The 12,614-nt window shown below is 30.4% G+C and overlaps 2 protein-coding genes across 2 annotated transcripts; one reads left to right on the forward strand and one right to left on the reverse strand.

Moving 5' to 3' along the window:
* The first annotated feature begins 334 nt into the window (after positions 1–334).
* Positions 335–2,064, forward strand: LOC110616867 (thylakoid lumenal 16.5 kDa protein, chloroplastic). The gene is made up of 4 exons (XM_021759374.2): positions 335–801; positions 1,244–1,383; positions 1,567–1,639; positions 1,716–2,064. Exons 1-4 carry the CDS (start codon positions 435–437, stop codon positions 1,823–1,825), a joined length of 690 nt encoding a protein of 229 aa, XP_021615066.1. The 5' UTR covers positions 335–434; the 3' UTR covers positions 1,826–2,064.
* Positions 2,065–2,418: 354 nt separating this feature from the next.
* Positions 2,419–9,535, reverse strand: LOC110617521 (methyl-CpG-binding domain-containing protein 11). The gene is made up of 2 exons (XM_021760372.2): positions 9,299–9,535; positions 2,419–3,595 (listed from the first exon to the last, which is right to left on the reverse strand). Exons 1-2 carry the CDS (start codon positions 9,371–9,373, stop codon positions 2,711–2,713), a joined length of 960 nt encoding a protein of 319 aa, XP_021616064.1. The 5' UTR covers positions 9,374–9,535; the 3' UTR covers positions 2,419–2,710.
* Positions 9,536–12,614: the final 3,079 nt, after the last annotated feature.

The raw sequence follows: 12,614 nt of genomic DNA on the forward strand, positions 1-12,614 counted from the left end.
ATTATTACTATTAATATGTGATTTTTAAAATATAAAATATTTACTAATTTTTTATAAGCGGAATAAATTCATAAAAAATATATATTATTTTATATAATAATAATATAAAATATTTTAATACTTACATAAACGTGCGGGTATATATATATATATATATAATTAAAGAAAAAAAAAAAAAGAGAAAATTTGTATTCAAATAAGGGTCTAAGGAGTTTGAAGAATTGTCTTAAGGAAAACAGTTAGATGACAAGAATACCCTTAGACATATAAAAAATGACTAGATCAGACTTCAGAATCCAGCAACCTTATCCTCTTCAAAGACTTGCAAGGTATCAATACCTCTGATTTTTCTATTTTCCACCCAAAAAAAAAATACCAGAAAAACTAAGAAAAAAGGAAAAAGAAAAGAAGAAGAAGAAGAAGAAAAAAAAGAAATGGCATCAACGTTTCTCTCAACTGCGAACTCCTTCCTCTCTTCCTCCTCCTCCTCTTTATCTTCACTAACAACAACTGTATTTTTCTGTCCAAAAAAGAACAATGCCAGGAGACAGCTAAAATTTTGCAGAACTTTTAGTAAGTCACCATCGCCACCACCTTCTCCAAATTTAACCAAAAGAAGCCTCTCTATTTCCTTCATCTCCAGCTTTGTCTTCTCATTGGCTAGCAGGAGCAACTCCAGTAGTGCCAATGCAGCTATACTGGAAGCTGATGATGATGAAGAGCTACTGGAGAGAGTGAAGAGAGACAGAAAGAAGAGGATTGAAAGACAAGGTGTCATTAGTTCATCTAACAAGGAAAAAGGTTCAATCTGATCAAGCAGAATTCACAATGTCCATGTCTAATTTGGATTCAACCCATATTTTAATTTCTCTTGATTGTAGTTAATTATATTGGATGTTTTTTTATGTTCTAATTGCAATTTCATTGTCTATTTCTATCAGGTAATTACTAAAATATATGGAATTTATACTATGGAAGTCTGTAGAAAGGTAGATTAGCTGCTCTTAGGTTCCTGGGTGGTGCCTTAATTGACCTTTAATAAAAATATTTTTAGATCAAAAGATCGATGATCAAATTTTGATCACATGATGCGTCTCCTTCAATGGCATTCATTAGCTAAGCCATATGTTTTTTTAGTATGGACATGTCTTTTGATGGTATAAAATTAGATTGACTCACATGAGTGGTCCATTCTAATTTCCAACATCAGCTAAAACCATGTTTCTATGACAATCTGCTTCAGGATATTTACAGGATCTAGTTTACAAGCTGAGCAAGGTAGGTCAAGCCATAGAAAACAATGATCTAACCACAGCTAGTTCTGTTCTTGGAGGAAGCACCAATGCAGATTGGGTCCAAAAGGCCAATATAGCTTTCTCCAAGGTAACCATTAGTTAATATTTTCTTCTTTTCATTTAATTATCAGCACAAGGAGTTAGAGGCACTGTTGATATTTCAACAGAAATAATGATCACTGCTAATGATGTTCTAGCTTTTTGCACTGAGATTATGATTTGTTGAATGAATTTATTAGCTTCTGATTGCTTCTATGTCATTCGTTAATAGCTGAGTTCTAGTCCTGAGGAGAAGACTCAGGTGGATACATTCAATTCATCTCTAGCTTCATTGATCTCATCAGGTGGGTTATCTTTTCACTGTGTTTCCTCAAAACGATTGAACATGATTAAACATGATGATGCTTCTTTTACTCGCAGTTACTAACAATGACATTGAATCCTCCAAAACTGCTTTTGTGTCGTCTGCCACCGCATTCGAGAAATGGACAACCTTGACAGGACTGGTTGGACAGCTCAAAGGGCTTTAGTTAGGCGGCAGGAATTTTTTTTTTTCCAGTTTCGTGCATATTCTTTCTCCTTTCGAACAATCTGAGTTACATTCCTTTCACAACCTTGTTTATATTGTCTGATCCTTTGTTGGTTTTCTTTGTGGTCATGAATAGTTAAACTGGGGATCTACAGGTTAACTTGCCACAAGAGTTGTAGTTCTTTGCTCAATCCTCTTGAGCTTCGGTTACAATTAATAATACTTTTCTTCTTCTGCAAATTCTGCAGCTTTATTTCAGTGCATGAATTAGCAATCATTTTAAAGATGCTCGTAAATTAAATTAAAGAATGCAATAAGGCAGTTCTTAGGCTTAATTTGATTTTGCAATCTTTGAACCAACATTTAGTTTGCTAGAATATGGTCTTCTAAACATAAAGTTAAAATAAAATAGATGTGTAGTTTAATTTGTGTTAAAATAGTTTCTTGTGGTATTATGCCATTAACAAATAATGCCGATAACAAATAATGACAATTTCCGAATGCTATTTAAAAATGCTTACAAGCAAAATATAATTATTAATATTTTTCTTAATATTTTTAAAGGGGAAAGTATTGATTGCATACCATCTCATATAATCTCTAAAAGGAACTTATTCATTACTAAACTGTATAATGACATTACAATACCAGTATCAATATCATACTTTTACAATGGCTACTGCATATAAAGTTCAGCAACACTAGCTCTTACATTTTACATGTAACCTGTGGATCTGCTAAAGCAATGCCTGAATCCACAATGAAGTAGCTATCATTATAACATTAAATCTACCGTCATCCAAAGGACTTAGCAGTCTAAAATGGTCAGAAAAGGGTTAGAAGAAAGCCAGCATCAATTACTATATTTGACGCGCCAGCGCCATATCTAGGCTTGACTTTGCTTGGCATCACTGCCACTTCTTCCATTCTCCATTACCTCTTCTTGCACCTTCTCATTCACGTCATCAATAACTGTACAATTTGGTTTCTCATTATTGCCATTTGTTGCTTCTATATCCTTGATCTCTCCTTCGGTCTCAGGAATGCTTTTGTTAGGTTTCTTTTTGTTCTCTGCTTCCGCTTCACACTTGTCCTCATTGATGACTGTATCAGCTTTATATCGTTCCCCAGACCCACGTTTTTTTGAAGCCTCAACCGTTGGTTGGGCGTCCTTACCTTGAACCTTTTCATCCTCCAAAGTTTCCTTCTTATTCTCAGATATTCCTGAACCATCAGATGTACCTTTGGAATGCTTAGGCTCTACTCCCTTTCCATCTTCAGTTTTTTCAGATTTATCAACGCCTCGTTCAACTTTAGCTTCTTCGGTAGGAGTTGCTTCCGTTTTAGCATCACTCTCTCGAGGTTTATCTTTATTATCTGCCTGATCTCCTTTCAGGTCTTCTTTTCCAGCTTCTACATTTGTTTTGTCCTTTCCACTCTTTCCAGCATCCCGCATTTGAATTTCCTTTGCCTCAGCTCCTTCTGTTGCAATTTCTGTTTCTTTGGTCTCATTTTTAGAAGCTGCTGACTTCCTGCTTCGTTTCTTTGGGGGTTCAGTTTCTCGGGTTGGAGCTGCCTTTGACTTCTCACTAATCCTTGCTGATCGTCTAGGGGTCTCACCAGTGCCCCAGTCAAACTCAGATACAGCTGGACTGCCAGGGTGTGATTTGAGATATTGTTCCAACTGCCTTCTACCTGTGAATTCCTCCCCGGTTGGGGCAGTGAATATGATCTCATTTTTCTTAGGTGTCCCACTCTTCTTGGCAACAAACTGCAAATTAACATAAATCAACTAAATTGCGAACTCAGGTTTACTAGAACAGAAAGCCAAAAAAGGCACAGGAAAACATAAAATATTTAGGAACTTTTAAATCTGGAAATTTCAATTCAAAGATTCTAGGCATGGAAATAGCCAACTATAGAGACCCCATTAAAAAAAAAGAATAAGAAATTCCTTTCTATAAATATAACATCATAACCAGGAATAGTGCGACCAAATCCTGTTATTAAACAGAATTGTTCAGTCATTATACGATTCAAAAACAATCCAAATCAGCCGCTTGCCTGATTTTTTGATCAGAAAGTCGATGTGTAAACAAAAAATGTCCCTAACCTCATTCAACATTCATTCATCAGATATAGCAGAAACCACAGCCTCCATGATTTTCAATACAAATCAACCATTAAAGGCATAATTGTGACAGGACAAAGTGATCAATTTTTGTAGAATTCACTACCCATTATTAGAAGCTAATTGCGACACTAGCTAACAATTGGATCTGCTAAAATACAAGGTTTGAATGCCAAAAACTAGCATGTAAATCAGCAGCAGTTTATGAAGAGAAGTCCTTTAAGATGATTCAGAAAGTCTCTTGGCTACTCTGCTTGGTACTTGTAATGCCAACGGATGACAAAAACAAATGTTATTTAAGATACTTGAGAATGTGATGCCTACCGTAACACCATGTTGATGTGCCTCATGTGGAAGTCGATAAAAGGACAATGATCATCATCATGGCTTGCCCAGTGAAAATGATCAGCCTATATAACTCAAATAACAGTTAAATGGATAGCTGACTTCAATAAATTCAAGAGAACGATGAGTTGATGTTGTTATTCTTGTTCAGTACAACAAAACACATACTTACAATATGTTATGAGTTAAGTGCCTTCATCAACAAACTTATGATAAGATCTTGAAAATACATATATATATATATATAGATATATATATATTAGTTGTGCCTAGAGAATGTTACAAGTCTGCTTTTGAGGATAAAGACACATCAGATAAATAAATAAATAATAATTTCACAATCTACAGAACTTATGCAACAGTCTAGCACACCAAGGTTGTGAAACGAGCTTGAAATTCCTTTCTGCCAACATGAATCCCTAACTTTTTGGGTAATAAATTTGGCAAAAAGAGAAACTCACTTGCCTACTCCATGAATATAGAAATGATCCATCTTGCCTTTTTTTGTCTTTTTCCCTTTTTTTTTTTCCCTCTTTTAACTGTCTCGCCCCAGACATGGCTAATATCACAAAGCCAAAGCCCATCTCTCTATCAAATCAAAGCTCATATTTGAACATGAATGCTGTTTCCAAGCCATATCCAACAATAACAGCACTACATAACCAACTTAGGCTTTGTTTGGATGATATTTTTCCATGGTTATGTAATGTTTTGTTCCATGGATAACCATATTTGGGAAGATTGTGTTGTATGTTGTATGGTTTTTGGTGATTAAATTCCATGATTATAGAACTATGAAAACTCATAGATTCTTTAACCACCAAATTGGTGGTTTTGCATTGCTATAAAAAATTTATTTCCACTTTTGCCCTCATATATTTTATATATGACCAATTTACCCTTATAACAATTATTTACTTTAACTAACCAAAACAACATTTCCAACTTAATAATCACACTCATTAACAAATCATATTGTGAATGTCATGTTATTATCAAATATTTAATAATATTAAATATATTGAATATGATTTAAAAAAATTGAACAACTCTTTATGAATTGTAATAAATATAAAATATATATTAAATTATTAAAAGTGAGGAATTAGTTATCAAATTGCATACAAAAATAAATGAGGGTATTTAGGTAATTAATTTTTATTTAGAACAATACTACACAATCAAATCAAACAAGCAATTGTTATAAAACCATGATAAACCATATAATCTTTGCAAATGTTGTACAACACAATACATTATTAAACCATATAATGGAAACAATACCATGGAAAACCATACATTAATGAAATCATGGGAAAACATCATCCAAACAGGGCCTTAAACCTTCCAGATGACAGCTTGACAATGCAATAAACTAGTAATCAGTTCACTATGTGTCAAGAAACAATCTACTTATTGCAAACATAAATGTTGGAATTGATGAGATTCCATGCTATAATTAACGGGAAGTGTTATGGAAAATTATTTCTATTTAATATAAGATTTGTACTTCTAGATAAATAGAATATATAATGTATGTCTATGTATTCCTAAAATAGGAGGATTTGATATATTTTGATTACCGTTGGAGAATCCTTTAATTTATAGTATCATAATAGTCTTGGATCTTCCATTATAAATATAAAGTCTTTGTATTACGAGTGAGATAATCCAATTTAATAAAGATGTATCCTTTGAGGTTTTGTGTTCGTGGATGTAGTCTCTCATAGCCGAACTACGTAAATCTTCTTGTGTTATTTTCTTTTCTCTTCTATTATTCTAACTTTAATATGATATTAGAGCCTTCAATTCTTTGAGGCTTAGGCACTATTTATTGGTATTGTTTATCGATACTGTTCACGGTATTGTTCATCAATACAATTCACGGGCACTATTTATGGTATTATTTACGGGCACTATTTACACCTACAATTATATTCTATTGGTGTGGTTTATGCAATTCTATGAGTTGTTTTGTGTTGATGTTTCTTTGCGGTATTACATTTGAGATTTTATGTTGATGTTTCCTTGTCGGCAATGCCTTTAGAGAGGAAAGTGCAATTCCAAGGATTGTTTTGTATTTTGGTACTTCGTGTGAGTGTTTTTGTGCAAATGTTTTTGAATACGGCCATAAATTGCTGGTTATAAGCTGTAACGAGGAAGTTTTTGGTTTTTATGTAGAATCTCATTAAAGGGGAGTATTAGAATTGATGAGATTTCATGCTATAATTAAGGAGCAGTGTTATGAAAAGTTATTTCTATTTTATATATGATTTTTATTTCTCAATAGATAGAATAATACATCTATATATTTCTAAAATAGAAGAATTTAGTATATTCCTATTATAGTTAGAGTATCTCTTAATTTATGGTATCATATCATATATGTATTGAATCTTCCATTATAAATAGAAAGTCTTCGTATTATGAGAGATATAATTCAATTCAATAGAAATGTAGCCGGTTCAGATTTTGTATTCATGGATGTAGGCTCTCATAGCTTAACCACGCAAATCTTCTTGTGTTATTTCCTTTTCCCTTTTATTATTCTAACTTTAACAATATAAAATTCGATAATTATTTTTAGAAAACATGTTAATAAAATCCAAATGTTAATGACACTTTTGATGTGAGAAAATTAGGGAGCTTACTTACATCCAAACTGGATCAAAGCTTAACACCAGGAAAAAAAGAAATAGTGCATATTGATAGGAAATAAGCAAAAATCATCATAACAAGCATAAAACTGGTTTCATTACATTGAAAAGCCAATCATAGGTGAAAACCTTTCAAAGATAGACATATATATATATTCTAGTTTCATGTACCCAAATGATTCATATGCTTTGACTAACAAATTTGAACAATAGACATAAAGACTAAGCACTAAATATTGTAAAACACTTGGCAAAGAATAGTTTGAGCAAGTGTAAGTATTTTTAGAGAACCAACTACAATATAAAAACCTAGTTTGTACAATAATTTTGCTTGTCTTGGCATTTCATGAATTGTAAAGAACAAATAGCAAAGTACTTTCGAGGAAACAAATTTGGCCAACCCACTATATCTAGATTAAAGAATGTAAGAATCCAAGGCCCAAGCACCATAGGAACATCTAAGAAATGGCGCAGAATGAGCTTATGTTTAGCTCATTCACAAAATCTAACACAAGCTATGAGATTTCAAGGTTTTGAGAGACATCAAGTTCATGGCACCCAAAACACCACTTACAGGGTTCAAAACTAACTTTATGCCATCTATTATCAAGCTCATCTTCAACCTCGATTCAATTGAGCAACATGACAATAGCAAGAAGAAAAATTGAAACAAACAGCCTACATGTTTAACTGCCATCAACATTAATCTCTTTAGATTAAAACCCTCTTTAAAAACTGACATGATAATAAAATTAGTCAATAAGAACATGCAACTCTTTTGCATAGACTTTAACTTAGCTAACATAAATTATCACCACGATGAGCCATAAATAAAATATAGTTGCTCTCTATTCAATCAATCTCTAATGTGATGTGGGCCTTAGGTGCCAAACCATAAATACAAATACAGTCCAACTTTTAAAATACCAAAAATGCAAATCAATGATAAGATCATCCTAGAAAGTGGGAGTCTCTATTAACACACAATTAAGTATTAAATGCACTAAAAATACCCCTTTTATTACAATTATGTGAAAAGTTTATCCTCTTGTTTTGCCATTTTATTCTTTGTTTGGTTTCTGTAATTCTGTTCCCTCCTCAGATGAGACAGCAGCTTCCTGATAAAAGATTCTCATTGAAAAAAGCCTAGTCAACTCTTCCTTTCATTGTATAGCAATCTAATGGAATCAGTTTCAAATTTCAGAACAAACCATATCCCTATTCCCACTTATGCCCCTCTCATGGTCAAATTAATTAGTTATGAATTGAAGTTTGGCACTATCCCTCTTGAATCCTTTGTATTAAAAATTGAAACAATAATCATCTAGCCTTATTAATTCAAATTAACAAATTAAACTACTCCAATGACACTTCAAATCACTTGAACCAGAGTAAACTACGAAAAGTTGAAAACTGTCTCCATTAAAAGCCTAACCTTAACAGATTTTTCCCATAACTGCTCCTTTAATTAGAAATAAGAGAGAAATGGCTCGTAATTCATGGCAATCAAAACTAGATAAAATTATGCTGTAAAGCAGAGGAAAGAGGAAAGAAAAGGGCAAATCCAACAAAATGGTTATATAGTCCAAACAAAAAACCTAAAAAAATACAAAAAAGAAAAAGAAAAATTGAGGGCATTATAAATCTTGGCAATGCAAATTAGGGCTACTCAAAATAATGCATAATTTAATTAGTACACGTACTAACAATTTTCCATGTTGAAAGTTGAAAGCCCGAAACAGTTAAACAATATTCTGGTAATGAATGGAATGTATTAGGAGAACTCCATTGCAAAAGATTTCCACATTTAAAGTGCCTATAATTGCACAAACTTTACATTTACAGTTTGTGTTTCCATGGTGGACATAACAACAGCTACAAATAATAATAATCATATTTTAAAAAACTTGAAAATAACAAATTATTACCATCTTAAAAGGAAAGGGCAAAAAGAACCAAGAAAGTTTCATAAAAACTACTACCCATATCCTAGCATTAAATTTTTTTTTTAAAAAAAAAAAGAAGGAAAAAACGCGCCTTCCTCAAAACAATAACTGATAAGAACTCTCAAGCTTTACAAATATAAATATAAGGAGAAGCACTAACTGAAATCAATGAACTGATTTAAAAATGGAACCCAATTTCCAGCTGAAAACCAAAGAAACTGTAGCAAAAAAAAAAAAGAAGAAGAAGAAGAATTCAAGCAAATTTAGTAAAATTAAGCTCAAGAACCACAAAATTAATGAGGAAAGAAAGAAAGCAAATTGTATCTCCAAATAGTACCCACCAAAGTAAATTGAGAGAGAGAGAGAGAGAGAGAGAGAGAGAAAGAGAGAAGGACCTGCTTTTTCCAGCCAGGAGGAGCAGGAAGTTGTAAAGAGAAATCCTTGTCTTTTCTGGAAACTGAAGTAGCCATTTCACCACTACCAAATTCAAAGATCTTCAACAACACCGCGCGATATTTTATGCTTACACCAATTTACAAGCAGAGTGCTCTACAGGCATAAGAAAGAGAAAGGCCACTAAGAAATAAAATATTAAATAAAATGCAACATGCTTTCATATGTGGAATTTTATCAGTTGTTGTAACTGTGAACACAAAACCACCTGATACTCCCTTTCCCTTTTTTTAAATTTATTATTTAATCTCTAAATTTTATAAATATTAATAAATTAATTTTTTAATTTAAAAAAATATATTAAAACATCTACATATAATTAAATAGTTAATAACCAACTTTTATTTAATTAAAAATAAATAAAAAATTTTAAAATACTATTTTACTCTCTACAGCTTCTAATCTACTTTTACTCTTATTCCTCTCTCTACCAGCTCCTTTCTTCTCTTTTGTTGGCTTGCAGACTAAGGAAAAGAAGAGTTCCTAAAGCTATGGTGATTTCTTCTCTCTGAGCTTCAACAATTCCTTCTTTGTTTATTAGAAGGCAAGAAAAGAATTCATTATATGTGCAGGAAAGTTCCTGGTAACTTCTAGCTGCTCACAGTTGTAATTTGTTTTCTAATGATATAAAATTTTCACCTTTCTTGCTTCTTTTCACAAACCCACTTCCTCTCTTCATTCAATTTTCCATCTCTTAATTTTTCCTTTGAAATTACCATTTGGGTTTTTGTTAGATTTTGTCAAGCACATAAAATTTGCACCGAAACTTTTGATTTTGTACTTGTTTGACAAGTATAATAGTATCCTAATATAAAGCATAAATTATTTTTTCATTCTTAAATTTTAATATAATTAATAAATTAATTTTTATATTTTTTAAATTAAATATTTAAATATTTATATAATCATTCCGTTCAAATAAAAATTTTTTTATTTGATAAATTAAATAGAGAATAAATATTTTAAATATCTAAAGAGAAGTTTTAGTTAATAGATAAATATTTTAAATATTTAAAATATTTCAATAAACACTTAAAATACTTTTTGATATAAAAAAAAGAAAATTTAGAGTATTTATCTTATTTACTTACAAGCAGTGGCTATAAAAAACAAGAGGAAAAAGAAGCAGCAACGATAGACTGCAGAACTTAGGGTGGAGGGTGGTGGGTGGGAATGGACTATGATGGCTGTGAGGAAAGGGGTAATTTTGACTTTTAAAAATTTATCAATCTTTTAATTGATTTTTTAATGGTAAGAATGGTTTAAAATTGAATGAAAAGACTATAAAATTAATAAAAGTAAAAATGAAGGATTTTTTAATGAATTTTTTAAAATATAAAAATAAATTTATAAATAATAATAATATTTAAAAATAAAATTATACATCTTATTATTTATTTATTTATATATATATATTTGGCCTGTGTTTTTTTTACCATACAAAATAGCTTGTATTAGCAAGACTCGATAGGCAAATTGGGAATTACATGAAACCAAGGGCCCAGAAAAATAAGACAAGAAATGTAAAATTTAATGCGTTAGGTATTTTCGATGTATCACGGTGCCACCTGAGAACGACACCTGTTTATCGTTTCCGTTGCTCAACGATTTATATACCGAGTGCAGTCAATAATCTATTAATAAATATTAGTTTATTCAATATCTGAATTTTGGGTCACCTCTTGGTTTGGACCAAATCAAAGCCCACAAAAAGATTGGGGAATAGGTGGAATCAACGACGTTTCCTAAATACTAAGAGCTGTCTGATTTACTCTTTTTATTTAACTGCTAGCTGATCAATTCACATACATCTAAATTTTATTTTTTCAATCAATTTTAATTTTAAAATTTTTTAATATCAGCTGATAGCTTAGAAAACTTTATATTTTATTTAAATAATACTAATATTTTTTGTATTTATTAATTATCAAAGTTTACATTAAAATAAATTATATATAATAAATTATATATACATAAAAAATAAATTGTATTTTATTAATAATCATACTTTTAAATTTTATATATATTATATGATAAATTATTAATTTTATGTGCATTTATTAATAAATAAATTACATAATATTTATTCTTATTTATTATTTTATATATAAACAATAACGCTTGAATAATATAATTTATCAAACGTTTTGATATTTCAATTTCAATTAGTAATCAATTATCAATTACCAGCCATTAATATCATAGTCATTAAAATTTATCCAACAGTTAAATTTTCTGTGTAAAAATTCTTTTAATCCTCGAATTCTTTGCAAAATCAATTTTAACTCTTTTATAATAGAATTTTTTTAAATTAAAAATAATTAATTTTTTATCATTTCAAACAAAAAGTATTGATAGAAAAAATAATCAATTATATTAAATTTTTACAAATTTTGGTGATTTCAAACAGATGGTACAAAAACCAATGTTGAATTTGTGGTCCAACTAGGAGTAATACCCAAACACTATAATACGAATTGAATATTTCATTTAAAGAGAGGAAAGGGTTTCATTCACATTGTAATATTGAAATTTAATCAAATTTAACAATTCATTTTTATTATTTAACAAAAATGATTTGATCTAAAATCAACTAAATTGGTTTTAATCTAATTGTAATTTTAAATAATATTGAAGAGATTATATTGATGACGTGAATGTTATAGAATTATATTGTAATTGACTAGAATCCGCAAGAAAAAGAGTACGAGGAGATGGTGGTGAGTGTTCATAGCCGTCATTTTGATGCTCAAATAAGAATAGTAGAAAAAGAGAGTAAATGTAATGAATTACTTAGGGTTTTTATGTAAAATAATAACGCATCTTTATTTCTGTGATCGTTTTTTTATAGAAAGATAAAGATAAATATAATATTTCTTTATAATCTGACGACGATATGGTCGGCTGTTTAATAAAAAATATCGCTAGTGAATAAATCAGTGATTTTGCAATTATAAACGTAGTGAGAATACATTAAACTGTGTTTGATAACGATTATTTTATACCGAAAGTTGACCTATTCAAAACAGAGCGAATTCTAATGATAAATTTAATATTACGATGTTTAGATCTTTCTTTTTTTATGTGAGACAGTGTTATACATTGATTTAATTCCTATCACATGTGCCTATTTTGTTGTGATAACTCATCGTGTGTGAATCTCGTGTGACATCAATATCAATTTTAATAAATTAATTTTAATAAATTATATGAATTCAATTTCGGGACAATTTTGATTGTAAATTTGAGATATAATAA

Source organism: Manihot esculenta, chromosome 6 (assembly GCF_001659605.2).
Source record: "Manihot esculenta cultivar AM560-2 chromosome 6, M.esculenta_v8, whole genome shotgun sequence".
Classification (NCBI taxonomy): Eukaryota; Viridiplantae; Streptophyta; class Magnoliopsida; order Malpighiales; family Euphorbiaceae; genus Manihot; species Manihot esculenta.